Source organism: Equus quagga, chromosome 8 (assembly GCF_021613505.1).
Source record: "Equus quagga isolate Etosha38 chromosome 8, UCLA_HA_Equagga_1.0, whole genome shotgun sequence".
In the NCBI taxonomy this organism is placed as follows: domain Eukaryota; kingdom Metazoa; phylum Chordata; class Mammalia; order Perissodactyla; family Equidae; genus Equus; species Equus quagga.
Genome location: NC_060274.1, coordinates 9,827,380 through 9,844,995, shown reverse-complemented (window position 1 = coordinate 9,844,995; position 17,616 = coordinate 9,827,380). Strand labels below are relative to the sequence as shown.

The window sequence follows — 17,616 nt, the reverse complement described above, 5'->3', positions numbered from 1 at the left end:
GATGGCAAGCAGGATGGTCCTGATGAGCACGAGGAAGGCTCGTGCTGTTCTGGAGGGTGGAGGCAGGGAAGCTGAGTAGGGAAGGAGTTGTGGAAGGCCTTGTTGGGTGCAGAGAGTCGTGGGGGCGTCCTGGACAGAGGCAACATCTTGTGCAAAGGCCCAGGGGTACAAGGGCATAGGGCACATTTGAGGGTCTGCAGAGGACAGCTCATGAGTGCTGCTGGATCGTGGGTGTCGTATGTGAGGAGGGACGAGGTGGGCAGGGTTGGGGTGGGAGGGCCCAAGAGGAGTTCCCATTTTAGTCATGTGGGGAGTGCGAGCCATGGAAGGAGTTAAGCAGAGGAGGAAGGTCTGCAATCAGGTGAGTTTGGGAGGCACCCCCAGTGATGGAGCCTGGAGGACCCACCCCACCTTGGGACCCTGAGCCAAACTGGGGCTGAGGATTAGTGGGGAGGGTGGATTTGAGACGTGGCAGATATGGGGTGAGGTGTGGGGCTGGGAACGCTCCAGGCCAGTAGCCCTCAGACTCTGGTGGGCACGGGACCACCTGGGGGCTTGTGAAAGCACAGGCCTCTGGCCCACCCCGAGAGGTCTGGGAGGGGCCGAGACTCTGCATTTCTAACAAGCTCCCAGGTGTTGCTGCTCATCAGGGGCCGGACCCTGAGAGCCACGGCTCCAGGCACAGGCTCCGGTGATGGGGCCGATTCCTGGGACCCTGACTTTAGGAACGCAGGTGCCACTGGATGTGAGGTGTGGACAGGAGTCATGGAGCGGCAGTAGGAAGAGGGACAGTTTCTGCCCCTGCGTCCTCTGAGCCACTCTGCAGCATGCCAACTCTGATCCTAAGCCCTCGCATCCGATTCCCCTTCCAGGTGGCGCTTCCCTGAGCTTCCTGGTGTTGGTGACTGGCTGCACGTCTGTGGGCAGAATTCCAGAGGCCGAAATCTACAAAATCACCGCCACCGACTTCTATCCGCTCCAGGGAGAGGCGAAGGAGGAGGAGCGCCTCACTGCCTTGAAGAAGATCCTCAACTCAGGCGTCTTCTACTTCTCGTGGCCCAGCGACGGCTCGGGCTTCGACCTCACCGTCCGGGCGCAGAAGCAGGGAGACGACAGCTGCGAGTGGGGCAACTCCTTCTTCTGGTGAGGGCCCGGGCCCCGCGTCCCCTGCCCCCCAGGTCACACGGAGTGCGGGCTCTGACGGGTGCCTGGGTCTTGACCTCCTCTTTGCATTATCCCCAGGACCTGGGTGACCTCTGAGAGCTGTGATCTGGGCCTGCTGGCTCTCAGCACGAGAGGAAAACTAACCTGGATTCCCCACCCCCGGGTCAGGGAAGCTGTTCAAAGGGGTCTAGTGTGGACTGAGGAGAGAGCGTCTGCTCTATAAGCAAAGAGCATAAGAGCCACATCTCCAGTGCCTCCTAAGTGCCCAGCCAGTGCTCAGTGCTCCTGCGGGCATTCGCCCTCTGGCTCCCTCGGCCACCCTGGTTGTCCTCCAGCGTCCACATATTTACCGCGGACGTTCATAACGCACTCATGATCCAGGCTCGGTTGCAGTTCCCTGTGGATAGTAACTCATATAATCCTCCCGGAGATCTATGCGGTGGGGTCTGGGATCCCCATTGGACAGATAAGGAGGCTGAGGCTGGGACGAGAGAGGGAATTTGCACCCAGGCATTCTGGATGCAGAGTCCCTGCTATTGATCACAAAGCCAAGCCAGCCCCATCAATGGGGAAACTGAGTCATCCTGCGAAGGTGATGTGAGGTAGTGTGAGAGGACAAAGGTGGCTGGATTTCACGTACCGATGATGTTTACGGTCAGTGGTAGCCAGCCCTGGTGGTCCAGTGGTCGAGATTCGGCACTCTCACTGCCACAGCCCGGGTTTACTTCTCAGTCAGGGACACGCCACTGTCTGTTGCTTGTCATACTGTGGTGGCTGCGTGTTACTGTGATGCTGAAAGCTATGCCACCGAGATTTCAAACACCACCAGGGTCACCCATGGTGGGTGGGTTTCAGCGGAGCTTCCAGACCAAGACACAGTAGGAAGAAGGATGTGGCCACCCACTACTGAAAGAATTGGCCATGAAAACCCTATGAATAGCATCAGAGCATCGTCTGATAGAGAGACAGAAGGGGAGAGGATGGCGTAGAAAGACCGGGCAGGGATCCACTCTGCTGTGCACAGGGGCACTGGGAGTCAGAATCCGCTCGAGGGCATTAAGTGCAACGGATCATCTGGGTGCCCCTTCATGGACACAGGTGGTGTGGATGGCCGTGTAAACGTGTCAGTTATCTGTTGCCCTGTCTGTGCCTTGGGGTTCATGCCCCTGACGAGTCCTGTGAAACGGGGCAGTGATTTACAGACAGCGGTGCCCAGGAGCGGGTGTCAGTGGTGCTCTTCCCCTCAGATTCACCAGGAGAAACGAGTCGGAAGCAAAAGTGATGAAAATCCTGCAGTGGAAATCGTTCCAGTAGACTCATATACTGAGATGTTCTCAAAATTCTAGGATTGGCGAGGTTTATTGATGCCTTTTATTTGTACCTCTCTCCCTTTGCCCAAACAGAGGATGTCATAGGTTTTCATCATCTGATAAATGTTCTTTCCTTGGTGCATCAGAGCCCCCACAAGTGAATTCTGGGCTTCTGTCTGGGGAAACGGGGGCTTCACCATATCCTTCCATGTGTCCCGGTGCATGCCACCCCCCCAAATCCTCTTAGCTTCTCTGGTTTTGTTGAGTTTTTTGGGCAGTAACATGCCCAAACTTTAAAATGCACGTAAATCTCCTGCTGACCTTGTTAAAATGCAGATTCTGATTCAGCAGGTCTAGCCTGGGGCCCGAGACTCAGCATTGCCAGCAAGGTGATGATGGTGGCATCGATGCTGCTGGTTTGAGGACCACACTCTGAGTAACGACGTGTCCAGAGGGTGGAGTGTCTGTGAATCGCTAGTTCCATTTTGCGGGACCAGCTGGCACATGTGCCCCTTGAAGGCAGGCGAGCTTAGGGATGCCGGGGCTGTGGCTTATGAAGGTCTCTGTGCTAAGGCCATCGAGCCATGGTCACCCTGAGGTTCACGAAGTGGAGGCTGAGAGGGGCGTAGGAAGAGGCAGGCTGCAAGTGGACACTAGCCTCTATCCTGAGTTGAGAGGAGGCTGCAACTCTGGAGGGTGCCAGGATGCAGGCCGTACCACACTGTGGGGCATCGTGTTGGGCTCAGGGCGGCGCCCAAGGAACTGACCACAATTGGGTCAGCCCAGCTGAGTAGTCACGGGCTTGACTGCCTAAACCCACCATCTGGGGTGCCGCATTCGAGGTCTGGACCCACATCTGGAGTCTGACGGGGTCAACCCTGAACGTGGCTGGTGAGTGAGGGAGAGGGTACAGCATGGTGAGGTCATTTTTCTGGGCTGGTTATTGACCCCACTGGTCATTGTTTGCCAGTCCAGTCAAGGCCTGGGAGGAACTCCAAGCTGTTTTCCTGTATCGATTTGGGTCTCTTCCTCCCAGCATATGAGCTGCCCTCACCCAGGGGGTCAGGCCAGCATGACTACAAACAAGGATTATTCAGAGTTGTCCCTTTGGCAGAGGGCTCCTTCTCCTGACCCCTGGTGACTGACAGCAGCTGTGGCTGTGTGGCCAAAGACTCTAGAACATTCTAGAGGCTTTGCCTTGATGCCACCTGCAGATTTAATACATTTGTTACCATAAAGCTGGTTTATCATCTGAATTTTAGAGTGTGGCTCAGAAGAAGGAAATGTGTTTTTGTAAAGTACGCTTCATGAGCATCATTTTTCAGGCAGACGAGTGCTGTGGCCGTGAGAGCTCAGACATGGCCCTGCTCCCTGAGGGGTGTCTCAGCGCCCAGTGGAAGTGTCCATGGCCACAGTCGGGGAGGCTGGTCCAAGAGCAGGGCGTGGCTGCTGCTTGCTGCTTGGAGAAGCTGCCCACCCGGGGTGTCAGAGCTCCCAGCCCACCTCCCAGCAATGAGAAATGCTGCCATCCTTGAGGACGGCTCGAGGGCAGGGGTAGGGCTGCCTCTTTAAACAAATAGGGCGCTGTGAGCTAGATTTGCTTAATTAAACCCTGGAAGGGAGAGGCTCAGCTGAGGGTTCCTGCCGCCCTGGGAGCATGATTGGGGCCTCAGAACCGCACTGCTTGGGTCCCCTGGGTGCACTGGGTGCAGCCAGAGGCAGCTTGTGGTGTCCAGGTGTCCAGAGTTGCCACTTGCACAACTCAGTAAGCTCCAATGGGTGTTGGGGAGGCTGAGCGAGCAGGAGATGAGAGAAAGATGGAGGTGTGCACACTCTTCTTCGAGAGAGTGTGGGGCTGGCCGTGCTGGGCCTGAGCTCCGAGCTCCACGCTGCCACTTACTGCCTCCACAATCTTGGGCAAGCTCTTCATGTCTCTGTGCCTCAGTTTCTTTATCTGTAAAATGGGGTGAATGATAATACGTTTCAGGGAGGTTGTTTTGAGGATGAAGTGAGTTAATCCATCCCAAAGCACTTAGAATGGTGCTCGGTGCACTGGATAACCATTGGCTGTCGTCCCCATTATTATCATCACGGACACCAGGGGTCTCCAGAGGCCCAGAACAATCCACCCAGTGGGTATCAGGAAGAAATACTGGAGCTTTCATTAAGCTTTATGTCCATCTCAGCCTTTTTTATTTATTTTGGGTTGCTTTGTAACGCTCTCATTATATTCGCCTCACGGGATAGGTATATAATTTAAATAAGCATGCATATATTTAATAGGATTTTTATCACTTGTCATTTTATCATTTATTATTATTATTTAACCACAAAGCATATGATTAAATTTTTTTCTGATGGGATTTCTGATTTAAAAATGGGGAGCCACAGGTCCAAATGGAAGCCCCTCTGAAATTCCCTGAAAGGCACGTGGCTAGCTTAAACTCCACATGTGGCTTCCGGTCACTGATATTGACAGCCCGGAAGTGGCTTTGGGAAAGGCCTCCTTCCCTTGGCTGTTGCTCGTGTCTCGGTGGCCCTGCTGTGTGGGGTCTCAGAAGCTGGTGAATGTCCCAGGTCACTTATCCCGAGTGCAGAGTTCACGGGGAGCCGTGTGCATTCATCTCATCCTCAGTGGGAATGGCAGCCCCGCAGGTGCCTTGTCCCTACCTGCCGTGGGCGCAGTGTTGCCTGCAGGACGTGAGGTGACCTGAGTCACTGTGGGACTCCATTTTGCAGGAACCAGCTGTTGCACGTGCCACTGAGGCAGCACCAGGTGAGCTGCTGTGACTGGCTGCTGAAGGTCATCTGTGGGGTGGTGGCCATCCGCACGGTGTACGCCTCGCACAAGCAGGCCAAGGCCTGCCTCATCTCTCGCATCAGCTGCGAGCGTGCCGGCGCTCGCTTCCACACCCGCGGCGTCAACGACGATGGCCATGTGTCCAACTTCGTGGAGACAGAGCAGGTCAGTGCCCAGGCCCATCTGTGGCCCTAAGTGGATGAGAGTGGACACAGTCTGAGCAGATATGTTTCCATTTGGGGGGTATTTGAGGCAGTTTTTGATGACTGTGCCTCCTTACTATGATAGAACAGAGTGCATAATTGGGGCTCTGCCCGCAAATGGGCCTCTGGTTTGCATACTGTATCTTTTTTGATTGACTTCTCATGCTGGGAAAATGTTTACTTGACGTATTTTCAGCTAAAAGGAAGCAAGAATTTTTGCCATGGTCAGGAAGCGTGGCAGTTATTCAGAGAGCAGCTGATGGATGAACCAATAGGATTTGAAAATCTTTTTAAGACAAACATAAGTAGATCAGGGCCAGCCCCCATGGCCTAGTGGTTAAGGTCAGCATGCTCTGCTTCAGCACCCCGGGTTTGGTTCCTGGGTGCAGACCTATGATGGCAGCTCACATACAAATTAGAGGAAGATTGGCAACAGATGTTAGGTGAGGGTGAATCTTACTCAGCAAAAAAAAAAAAAAAAAAGGTAAGTAGATTAATAACGGAAGGATGAGAAAAGAAAATTATTTTTCTTTCAAATCAACTGAAACTTCACCCTAGCAAGTATTAGCACCTGGGAGTTGTGACATCTGCATGTTAAGCAGCAGTGGCTTTGAACTCCCATGGAAGATGGTTATAACCATCTGCTTAATTTCTCACTGATTTTTTTTTTTCCAAATTCTGTTCTCATTCCCAGAGATGCTGTCTTACAACTGTTTTTTTCCTCTCTCTAACTTGCAATCTGTAGGATGGTTCCACCATGTAGACTAACAGGTGTAATAAATTGCAGGAAAGGACCGCCGTGAAAGGCACAGGTGTGATTGGCTGTGGGCATCGGGCTTCCAGCAGCCTGTGTTTACTTAGTGGTCGGCTGGCTCTGCATCCCCTCCTTGACACGCACCTGTGAGGCCTGTTTCCCATGAGGACTTCAGCCAGTTTAATTCAGCACAGATTGGAGTGCTGCCTTCCGTGTGCGAGCGGCTGCCTGTCCGGCTTTCAGAGGCACAGAGGCAAGGAGGGTCCTCTTGGGGTCAGATGCTGAGTGGGAACGTTTGGAAGAGGAGCCTTAAGATGAGGGGCAATTGCTTACCTGCAACTTCTGTTCACACTGTCTGCTCTCCTGGATATAGACGAAGCTGGTAAAGATCTGGTTAAAAATGACAGAAAACGTGGCCCCCAGGTGGAGACTGTTTTTCTTGTTGTTGCTTGGTGTCTGCAGGATGAAAAGTACTTCCTTTTGTTGTCATGCCCGCTTTCATGAACAGTTTTCATCCCAGTTTTTCCGCTTGTGCCTTTGAACCATTCAGTTCGTTCAACAGATCTTTATTTTTTATCACTTGCTATGGACTGGGTGCCATGCTGGGAACTGGGGGCCAAAGGTACAAAGTGTGTTTGTACGAATCAAATACCAGAGACTGAACCTGGAAGCGGAGCCGATTCAGGAGTCCGTCACTGGCGGCCCTGGGGTGCGTCCCTGCAGCGCAGCTCCTTCTCCGTCCAGCCCGTGCACGGATAATATCTTGCTTCGTTCTCTTGTTCACTGTTCTCTGGATTTTTGCATTTCAACCAGCTTTTTAAAAAATTGGAGTCTTATCTATTATATCCTATCAAGTAAGTCGTTGGAAAATGACTGTCCTCCGTGTCACTGTCCTTTCCTACAAGAGAGGGCATTTTAATGCTGGAGATGTGAGAGGACTGTATGAGTTTCCTTGAGCTGCTGTAACAAAGTCTCACAACCTGGGTGGCTTAAAGCAAACGTCTGAGAAATGTATTGTCTCAGTGCTGGATGCTTGAAGTCTGAAGTGACGGTGCTGGCTGGGCTGCGCTCCCTCTGAAGGCTCCAGGGGAACCTCCTTCCCTGCCTCTTCCAGCTCCTGGTGGTCCAGCTCCTGGTGGTCCAGCATCACTCCAATCTCTGGCTCCGTCTCCGCGTGGCATCTCCTCCCTGTGTGTCTCTCTCCCTTTTTATAAGGACAGTCCTACTGGGTTAAGGGCCCACCCCACTCTGATGTGACCCCACCTTAACTCATTGCATCTGCAATGACTCCATCTCCAAATAAGGTCACATTCCAAGGTGCTGGAGCTTAGGACTTCAACATATCTTTTTGGGGAACACAATTCAACCCATAACAAGGACGTAATCCTTTTAAAGGACCACACTTTAGAAGTAGTGCATTTGGCTTTATGAAAAATCTCACTCTTGTCTTTGCTTTTCTCATTTTTCTGCAGACTAGGGTTGGGGTCTTTGCTCTGGTTATTTCATCTCCGTGTGCCTGGTGCCTTGTGTTTGTCCCCTCTGAGCCCAATTTACTTGCTCGGGCTTGGAGGCAGGGGCCACCCCCCTTCCCCCAGCGCTAAAATCTGACCTTACTTTGTTGCCATGATCAAGAAGAGGAAAGTCACTTTGGGAAGATAGGGCCAACTCAGCTGCACACTGGATGGCAAATTCATTGCTGATCCACTTGCAGTTTAGCTGTCTGTTGAGGACCTTGTCCCGTCCTTCACCTTGTGGCCAGCCCGGCAAGACCTTAGAGATACCAGTGGCCTGTGCCTCCCCTCCTGGGGCCTATAGCCAGGGCTATTTAAATGGCCTCCCTTCTCAGGACTTGGGGAGGGGTTTCTTCCCATAGCCTTTTTGGTCTTCCTAGTTTGTATTTTTCCTCTTTCCTCCTCTGGGCTCTGGATCACACAGTGCTGCTCTCAGTGAAGCTCTCACCCCCACCTTGCTCCCAGGACCAGTGGGTGAGCCGAAGGGCAGCCAGACACCCCCATTGGCTGTCTGCCCAGCGATGGCAGGCGGCTTCGAATGCAGCGCTCTCCCAGACTGAGAGGTTGCAACTTAATCCCACGGTGATTCCGTTTCACCAGATACACACCCGGCCGTTCTTTGTGGGGCGCGTCCATTTCAGGCTGCTCCCAGTGGACCACGTGCTCTCCACTGTGGGAAGTAGGAGCCCAGGATGATTCACACCATCAGAGCCCCCAAACCATGTGACCGCCATGGCACGTGGGGGAGAAGGCCGCCACCAGGGGAGGGGAAGAGTCAGTTCCTGGAGCCCATTCCAAGGGTGACCTAGTTGGTAACATAGCAGCCACCCTGAGCCCCTCAGCCGAGTTTGATCGTGAGCCTGCCAGGTGGGGACACAGCAGGAACAGGACGTACGGGCTGGCCCTTGCCGGCAGGTGGCTTCACCCTCCTGGGGGTGCCTCTCTCGGTCAGTGCTCAGCTGCAAAACTCCTGCCTGGAGAGAGACGGGAAAGACAGCAGAGCAATTGAGGGCAGGGAGAGATCTGTGTGCTAGGGGACCGTGCAGGTGGGGCAAGCCGTGGAGTGGGAGGAAGACACAGATGAGATTGAGGAGGGCAGCGAAGGCACATGCTTCCTTTGGAAAGCATCCTGCTGCGGGATGCCCAATGATACTCACAGGACTGGGCATGGTCCTGATGGAGGATCCTCCCTTCCTGGAAGCCAGCTCCAGGTAGTGTCTAGCGTAGAAGCATCATCCCCTTCTCTAAAAGGCTTACGGAGGCAGGATGAGCAGAGATGGCTGAGGCGAAGCAGCTGCTCCCAGAGGAACGAGAAACTCACGTTGCTCCACTTACAGCAAGAGAGCCGCTTGCTCTCTGTCTCTGGACTCGTGGGATGTTTTTATTTATGGTGCTTTGTAGCAACAAAGGTGCTGAGGTTGATCTAAGCTGTTTTCTTTTTTAACACAAAAATCTTTCTCTAAGTCGAATCTGTACTTCCCAGCGTTCCTGCAGAGCGCGGCTTTGCCTTCCTGCCCTGCCGGCCGCCTGCTGGTGATGGTACTTCTAAGGATAAGTCGGGGATTGGCGCAGCGGGAGGATGCTCAGCCTGCAGGCGTTTGCTGAGCTCTGGGAAGCAGCTCGGGGAAGGGAGGGCACACAGTGAGCGTGAAGGAAACCTCCCTGTGCCCCGTCCATGTCCACCCGTCTAGGACTGAGGGGATCTGATGGGATCCTGGAGAAGTCGTTAGTGAAACCACAGTGGGTTCCTTCCTGGCCAGTTAAATAAGACTCTCCACCGGAAGTAGTGGTCTGATAGAGTAAAGGATATTTGCAGCAAATAGGAGGCCACACAGAATCGTTTCCAGAGTCATGGTGTCCCCGAACAAAGGAAGTGGGGACATTTATTTCCGATGGGGAATGAATATTCACAGGGGAGAGGTGGGTATTGACTTGCGCAGGCTCAGTTGGAAAACACACTTCCACACACACTACAGGTTATGGCAATAAGGCCTGAGCTCCTCCTGCAGAGATCTTAGCATTGAAAATAAGGCAAAGGTCAGAGGCGGAGCTCTCGTGGTGAGGCTGGTCTGGTTCAGGGAGGTTGGTGACTGCATCTCCTCAGCATAACAAAAGGGAAAAGAACAGTTTGGAAAAACAGTTAAATGCTTCCAGACTCACCCTTGAATTCCTCAGGGCAACTAGTGGGTGACGGATTAGGATCGCTGATGGAGTACGGCTGGTCCTGCTCTCTGGAGCTCGTGGAGCCATGATTGTGAGCCCCTGGTCGGATGGTGTCGTGGGGCAGGCAGAGTGCACTCTCAAATGGGCGGCCTTGGTGGCTTTGCTTATGGTGAAAGAGCAGATGGAGGGTGCATCTCAGGCCCTCAAATCAGTGATTCAGTAGACACGGGGCGGGGGGTGGGGTAGATTCTTTCAGGTAGCACAGAGTTGCCTGCTTCGTGAGCTGACGTTTAAAGAAATGGCAGGCTTTGAACCTCGGCCTCCTCGCCCAAGATTGGCAGGAGGAAGTTGGTGCTGAGCTCGTGGCGGCAGGAAGGAGCCTCCGCTGGGGCAGCTCAGACCCTCTTAGTGGGAGTGGAAGCCCTGCGGTCAGTGCATGCAGGTGGCTGAGGAATTGCCAAGTGGTCATTATTTGCAAACAAACGACTAAACAAAGACAGATTGGCAACTGGGCTTCTCCTGAATGCAATGCTCGGAGAGCCAGAAAAGGAGGTGCTTTTGGCATTGTCCACTCTGCCTACTTTTAACATTTTTCCTAAGAGGGATGAACAGTCTTTCTTCTCCAAGGCAGGCTGTGTGTGTGTATGTGCACACATGTAGGGGGGTGTTTTGTGTGTGTACGCATGCGTGTGTGTGTGCTTTTGTGTGTATTGTATGTTAGGTGCATGCACGTGTGGGTATTGTGTCATGTGCGCACACGTATATGTTGGGTGTGCATTTGTGTGGGGTGTGTGTGTGTGTGTGCACAAGTGCAGAGGCATCCCAGTGTCCCTGGGAGGGAGCCTGAGTCCTTCCGGCTCTGCTCTGAGTCATACCTGGTGCACTCGCTCTGCAGCCATGACTCACTGTGCAGATAAACAAAACCCAAAAAGTCCCCTGGGTCTACCAAGAGATAACTATCTGGCCATTGAAGATGAGGTGGCTGATTAATCCAGGGAGGTTAGGATGACTGTGCGCGTCCTCCCAGCAAGGCAGACTGGCAAAGAACTGGTTTGCAAACACCTCATCCGGAAATCGAAGTTCAGCCAAAAGCCTTTTAGATAAAAGTGTATCTATCTGGTCTGCTTGTCCCTTTCGCTTTATGGTCATAGGGTTCCTGCTCCCGCCACTCTGTGAAAGGGGCCTCTCAGGGTTGCCAAGTCCAGGGGGTCCCAGGCCTGCCCTGGCCTGGCCTGGCCTTGCCGCCACACGGCCATGGCCACAGTGGAGTCCCTCCTTCCTGAAATGCCCTGCTGGTGTCCATCCCACCTCTTGTCTATCTTGTCCTGGGTTAAACCCTTGTTTGCGTCTCTGCGTCCTCTGCAGGGGCTTCGTCCACACTCACGGGGCAGCATGTTCCTGGAGGCCTGCCATGCCCTGGGATCACACTCCCTCATTGACTCCTCCTTCTGTGACCAGGTGATATTAACTCCCTTGAGAGAGAGGGAAACTGAGGCTGGAAGTGGTTAAGGAACGTATCCAGGGTCATCCTGCTGGGCAATGGGAGTTGGCACATGGAAGCTGGACCCAGGCTGCTGTCCCAGAGCCCAGTGCTGACCTGCTTTCACTCTCCATCCCGCCTCTCCTCCCCCGGGGACCCCAGATGCCCTCTGTTAAAATTACATCTGTGAGGTGAGACATCCCATCTCCCACTAGTGTTAAAACATATGTTCTTTAGCCCAGAAAGGAAAGCACCGTAAATCCATCACGAGTGTTTGATGACCAGGTTTATCCTATCACCTTGGGAACAAAGAAGGTGGTCCTGATGATAGGATGGGGACCCAGAAGTAGAATATTTTCGTGTAGGAGGGAGGAGTGCAGAAATTTGGAGGCATCTTTTCTTCTGGCCCCAGGCGTGGGGTCTGGCGCGCTGTGACTGCCTCTTGGTGTCTTCTGAAGCTGGTCCCGTGTAAGTTCCAGGTTAAAAGGATCGCGGTCTAGTGCTGGAAGTACTGCAATTAGCGCATGTTAATTAAAGTGAAGGGTAATGTTCCTTAGCTTACAGCAGATCCTGGGCACTGTTAGGAGTGGCCTTTATGGAGAGATGTTAGCTGAGTTAGTTTCTTTCTCAGCAATCGGGACCTGTGCAGGTCACACGTGCAGCTCAGTTGTACGCACTGAATCTCCTTGTAGCTGACTCCGCCTGCCATACTGTAACCGATCTGCTACTTTCTTCTCTTTTTGTCAGTAGAATAATAGAGAGTAACAAATGGGCTGGTAGTCAATATCTGGAAACAGACAACCCTTCCTTAACCCAGTGCTTTTTTCCTTTGGGGATTAAGGGATATACTATTCAGCTCAATAGTATAGCCGCAAACTCATGGAATTCCCGTAGTCCAGGGAAGCTGCGGGCCTGATGTTCAAGTCCTCCGCAGCGGAATTACTAATGAATGTGTGATCTGAGCGTGATCTAGCTGCCTGGAAAGCTGCCCTGTAAGGGAGCAGGCCAGTAAGAAATGGAAAGGACCAGCAGCATCGCCCAGGCCGGCCCTGCCAGGCCAGGCTAGAGTTACTCAGATAAAGGACAGCACATCTGATAACTGCCACAGCCCCGCCTCATGACGCTCAGCACTGTGCTTTTTGTCCTTTTAAAGCTCCCTTGTGCTACAATGTCAGTGGGGGCCAGCAGGCCCATGAGGAGTTGGTACCCTGTGTGCGGGCAGAGGAGGAGATATGTGTCTTTAATGTATCGGTTTCATCTGCCTCTATGCAGGTGCTATCACACTGGAAGCTTGTGGAAGCTGTGTTGTGTGTTGACTTAGTGGCATGTTCAAGAACACACTGGCAGAAGGCCAGGCCAGCTACAAGTCAAGTCAAGTCTTGACTTGCGTTGTCAAGTACAGGCCTCACTAGTGCCGTCAACTAGGTTTTGGGGCTATGGCTTGTTCATTTCATTCAGTCCTTTTCCAGTCGCTCTCTGCTACTTGGCAAGGTGAAAATAGAGGGCTCCGAAGAAGATCTTAGTTAAATTCCTAAAATGGGGGGTGGGGGGAGCGTTGCTGGGCTTTTCAGGAAGCTTGGTAAGGTGGTGCGAATTCCCTGCCTGCTGCAGCAGACCGTGGGAGGCCCGGCGCCTGCTCTGGACTCCTCGGAGGCTGGTCGGCAGCCAGCATCCCGTGAGTGCGTGGGGCCGGCCTGTGGGTCAGGCAGCAGCCCGGCCACACTGGGGAAAGGAGCAGAGGGCGCTGGAGTGGCTGTCTGCCCTTCATTCCGGCTGGTGTCGGGTCTCAGGCAGCCGGATCCCGTTACCCGGCCTCAGGACATTCGGTTTCATTGAAGAATACTTTTTCCCTTTATGTTTCCTTGTGGTGCAGACTATTTACATGGATGATGGAGTGTCGTCTTTTGTCCAGATCAGAGGCTCCGTTCCGCTGTTTTGGGAGCAGCCAGGACTCCAGGTAGGTAATAAAAAAAGTATGTCCATGTGTGTTACTGTTCCCCTGGCCCTGTCTTCTAAACAGCTGTGGTTTGTTTCTTTTAACCATGTTTCTTTCATGGCACAGTTTCTGGTCTTTGTCCTCAGCCCAGTTGGCTTGAGCTGAGCTGTCAAAGCGTGCACACAAGCGTCTGTGGGTGTGCGTGCATGTCTGGTGTTTATACAGAAGCATACACATTGTGTGTAATTTTCTGATCGCGAGCTCACCGTTGAAGCAGGTTAAGCGGGAAGGTCTTTGCTCATGAGTGAACCGCAGGGTCATTGAGTAGAATCACCTTAAGTTAGACCCAAAGTTCAGTGTATTGAAAACGTGGCCAAAGATGCTTTTTGGGAGTTGTGACGTCCCAGAGGGCTGTGAGAGGTCCTTGGGGCCCGGTGGCTGTGCACCAGTTCTGGCGATTGGAGGTGCCTTTTGTGGGGCCGCGTGAGAATTGCATAGAGCTTTCTCATGATTTCTAAAAATACACCTTGCCATCCCAAACTGGGCTCTGGTCAGTGCCAGAGGCATTTGGCATGCTGGCTCCTGGGGAGAATTCAGGATGTGGTGCCATGTTCCAAGAACACATTTGTCGTCAATGAAACGCGCACTGCCTCATTCTTGAGTTCCTACCCAGGGGGGTCACGGACGAGTGGACTTGAAATTCCTCAACACCAGCCCTGGATCTTCCTCCCTGGCCTGCAGGAACGTTGGTGCACTCAGAAGACCTCTCTGCCCGGGCCTCTGTCCCTTCGACTCTTCTTACCCAGGACTCTGCATGATGGCAGTTGGGTCATCAGCCAGTGGCTGACGAGGCTCAGGGCCATCTGTCAGGTTCTTGGGGGTGTTTGACACAACTCGGTCTTACACTAGCCCTTGACTTGACCCTGTGTCAGCAGTAGGCACTTTGTCCTCGTGACTGTCATTGTGCTGCAGTTGACAGCCATGGAGAGGAACCATGTCAGTTCTTCAAGTAAGATGGATGGATGAGGGTCTCGTTTGGGCTCTGACTTCTGTGGAGGGGAAAGAAGGAAGCTTTATTAACGTTCAGTCTTTCCATTAGAAAAGGAACAACTAAGATGAATGAGGATGGCTGGTGGCTTTAAGTGATGGCATAGAAAAGTACTCCCGAGGATAATTATAACATGGAAAATTCCTCTGGCATTCATTCCAAAAGAGTTATTTTTTTTTAAACAGCTATATTGAGATATAATTTATATACCATAAATTTCACCCATTTCAAGCATACAATTCAATGGTTTTTAGTGCGTTTACAGACTTGTGTAGCCATCACCATAATCTAATTTTAGAACATTTTCATTGCCGCTAACAAACCCTTTACCCATCAGTGGTCGCTCCCCACCCCCTCCCAGCTCTCCGTGAGCAACTGTTAGTCTACTTTCTGTCTCTATAGATTTGCCTGTGCTGAACATTCCAGAACGGTTTTTGAAACTTGATCTTCTTTAGATTTGGAGTTTTCCTTCTGAGGCTTCTGGAGCTCTGCGTTTAGAAGCATAAAAAGTGAAGATCAAATGAGTAGAGTGCGAAAAAGAAAAGAGGGAGACCGCATTATGTTTCAAGTTAAAATTTGTAAGAAAGACAAAACTTGGGGTGCTGGTCATGATACAGTCCTAGAATTTGGAAAGGACCCTTTGAAATTCATCCATTTCACCCTGTCACCCAGTTGAAGGGTGCTTCTTCCAGCATCTGTGAGAGGCTGGCCTCCAGAGGCCACCATTTGGGGTGGCTGCGATCATTAGTGAGTTCCTCCTTGCGTTGTGCACTGTCCGTCTGCAGGCTGTTCTGGGATGCACCAGAGTAAGTCTGATTCCTCAGACCTTCAAGGAGGATGCTCATGGCTCTTCCTTTCTCCCTTTTGTCTTCTCCAGAATCTTCCAGCTCCTTTGGGCATCTTCTGTCCTATTTCTAGGACCCTCCATGTTCTGGTGTCCTTCTAAAAACAAAGCAGAACTCGTTTGTCGTTCCCCTCTTTAATTTTGGTTTCCAGGTTGACCCTCTTGATGCTCCAGACACAGCCTGACCCTGTCGTGGAACACCTGCCGCTGAGTGTGACACAGACAATGTCAGTGGAACCTGGCGGCCCGCTTTCCGGCGGCTCTAGTACCTTTCAGATTCATAACACTTGTGCTTCTCCAGAGCCTCCGTGGTTTCTTCAAAATAAGTTTCAAAAGGCTTTCATATTCATTAATCTTACTAAAGATTTGCTGGCCTTTGGGTCTAATACTCATGTTTATCCTCTAGATACCATCCATCATCAGAGAGAGATGAGGTCATCTTCATAGGGCACCAGGAGGGCAGCTTTCGGTGGTGGTCCACAGTCACCCTACCTGAACTATCAGTGGCAAGCCTGAGGATCGATTCTGGTTGTTTTTCTCCGTTTTGAACTTTTTCCCTTCCTTTTGCACTCAGGTTAGATGAAAGGTGCAAAGATTTTTTGGGTGAATAGCATGCATTTTAAGTTGGAGTGTTGCACCCCATTGGGGCTGCCCCAGAGAACCCCTGAGCCCTGCCAGGGATGGGGAGGGAGAATGGGGCGGGCAGAGAGGACTGTGGGATGATGATTTGTCTGCACATTTCTGCTGGAAATGGTACTTTCATGACAAACTCCTAGATCCTGATGCCATTTCTAGCAACCGTGTACCTTTAACACTTTCATCTTTACCGTGTAAATAGGTTTGCAGTTTATAAAGATCCACATTGAAATTTTACCCTTAAAACTAGTTGCTTTTAGAGTATATTTTTTATATACTGTTAGTCTCTTGAAGATTTTGCTCCACTTGTCACTTTCGAATCTTCCTCCCCCGTAACATGCGTATAGAGACACATCTTGCAAAGGTGAGTTAGGTCTGTATTTTGAAGGTTCCGATGACTCAGCCAGCTGGAGGAGGATGCAAAGTAATTAATCCTTTCTGCTGCTCCCACGTTGCCTACATTCGCCTCCTCCTTGTCAAGGACCATTTACTAAGCTCTTGGATGCACGGCACTGTATGTGCTCGTTTGCGTGCTGTACAACCAAAATGTGGATGTGAGCCGGCTCGTAGCACAACAGTTTCAAAAATGATGAAGAGGTTGGGGTGAGGGGAAAAAATACTTACAATGAAAATCAACTGAAGCCGAGATAAAGTTGCACACGCGATGCGGGCCGTGGGTTTGTGTACCTGCCCGAAGCTGCTGAGCTTACCAGCCAGCAGCACAGAAAGAAACAAGATTGCAAGGCCGCCTAGCACGTGACTCAGAGCATGAACCTGGAAGTTAGACGGACCTGGGTTCCACTTCCAGTTCTGACTCCCCCACTTAGGAACTGTATACTTTTGAGAAGTTTTTATCTCGGGAAAAAAAAGTTCGTAACTCAAAAAGCTGAGAAGTTTTTATCTTTGCTAAACCTTACTATGCTGTTCTGTAAAATGGGGTTGACAGTACTGACCTCACAGGGTTGTGGAAAGAATTAAATATCATAATGTATATTAGAATTGAGCACAGTATCTAGAACCTAGAAAGCACTCAAAAGTGGTAGCTGTTGGGGCCGGCCCAAAGGTGCAGTGGTTAAGTGCACATGTTCTACTTCGGCAGCCCGGGGTTCACTGGTTCGGATCCTGGGTGCGAACATGGCATTGCTTGTCAGGCCATGCTGTGGTAGGCATCCCACATATAAAGTAGAGGAAGATGGGCATGGATGTTAGCTCGGGGCCAGTCTTCCTCAGCGAAAAAAAAAAAAAAAAAAAACGAGGAGGATTGGCAGCAGTTAGCTCAGGGCTAATCTTCCTCCAAAAAAAAAGTGGTAGCTGTTAATATTATTAATAACATAAATAAATTATAACATGTAGGAGATAAGAACACAAGTTGCATCAGAAGGACCATGGCCCTTTGCATCTTGAGAGTGAAGTAAGAGATTCCCCCCAAGTCCCCGTGAGGACACTGGGGTGTAGTGACAGTGTCCTCATATCTCCCTATCAATATGCAGCACACGGGCCAGTCTCCTAGTCTGTTCCATGTCCTAGCCCTCAGAGACACCCTGGAGTAAGCCATTTATTTGTCCCACACTCATTGAGCATCTGTGGGTACATGAGGGCACCTGACCTTGGTATAGCCCCTGCCTTTGGGCAGAAGGGGACAGGGCTTGACTGTGTTGTGTGGAAAGAGCCCGAGAGAGAGGCAGTGGCTCTGGAGAGGGCCAGCTCCTGCAGGCTGAGGGCTGGGCGTCTGAGCTGACTTGGGAGCGTCAGGACGGAATCACCCAG

General features: G+C 51.7%; 1 protein-coding gene across 3 annotated transcripts in view; it reads left to right on the top strand.

The window, feature by feature from the left end:
• Nucleotides 1–17,616, top strand: part of SYNJ2 (synaptojanin 2) — a 100,111-nt gene that overhangs the window by 35,237 nt on the left and 47,258 nt on the right. For all 3 annotated transcript variants that reach the window (XM_046669644.1, XM_046669643.1, XM_046669642.1), the window contains 3 exons: nucleotides 873–1,143; nucleotides 5,214–5,439; nucleotides 13,259–13,342. In XM_046669644.1, the coding sequence (XP_046525600.1) occupies nucleotides 873–1,143; nucleotides 5,214–5,439; nucleotides 13,259–13,342 (581 nt within the window). The remainder of the gene's footprint in view (nucleotides 1–872; nucleotides 1,144–5,213; nucleotides 5,440–13,258; nucleotides 13,343–17,616) is intronic.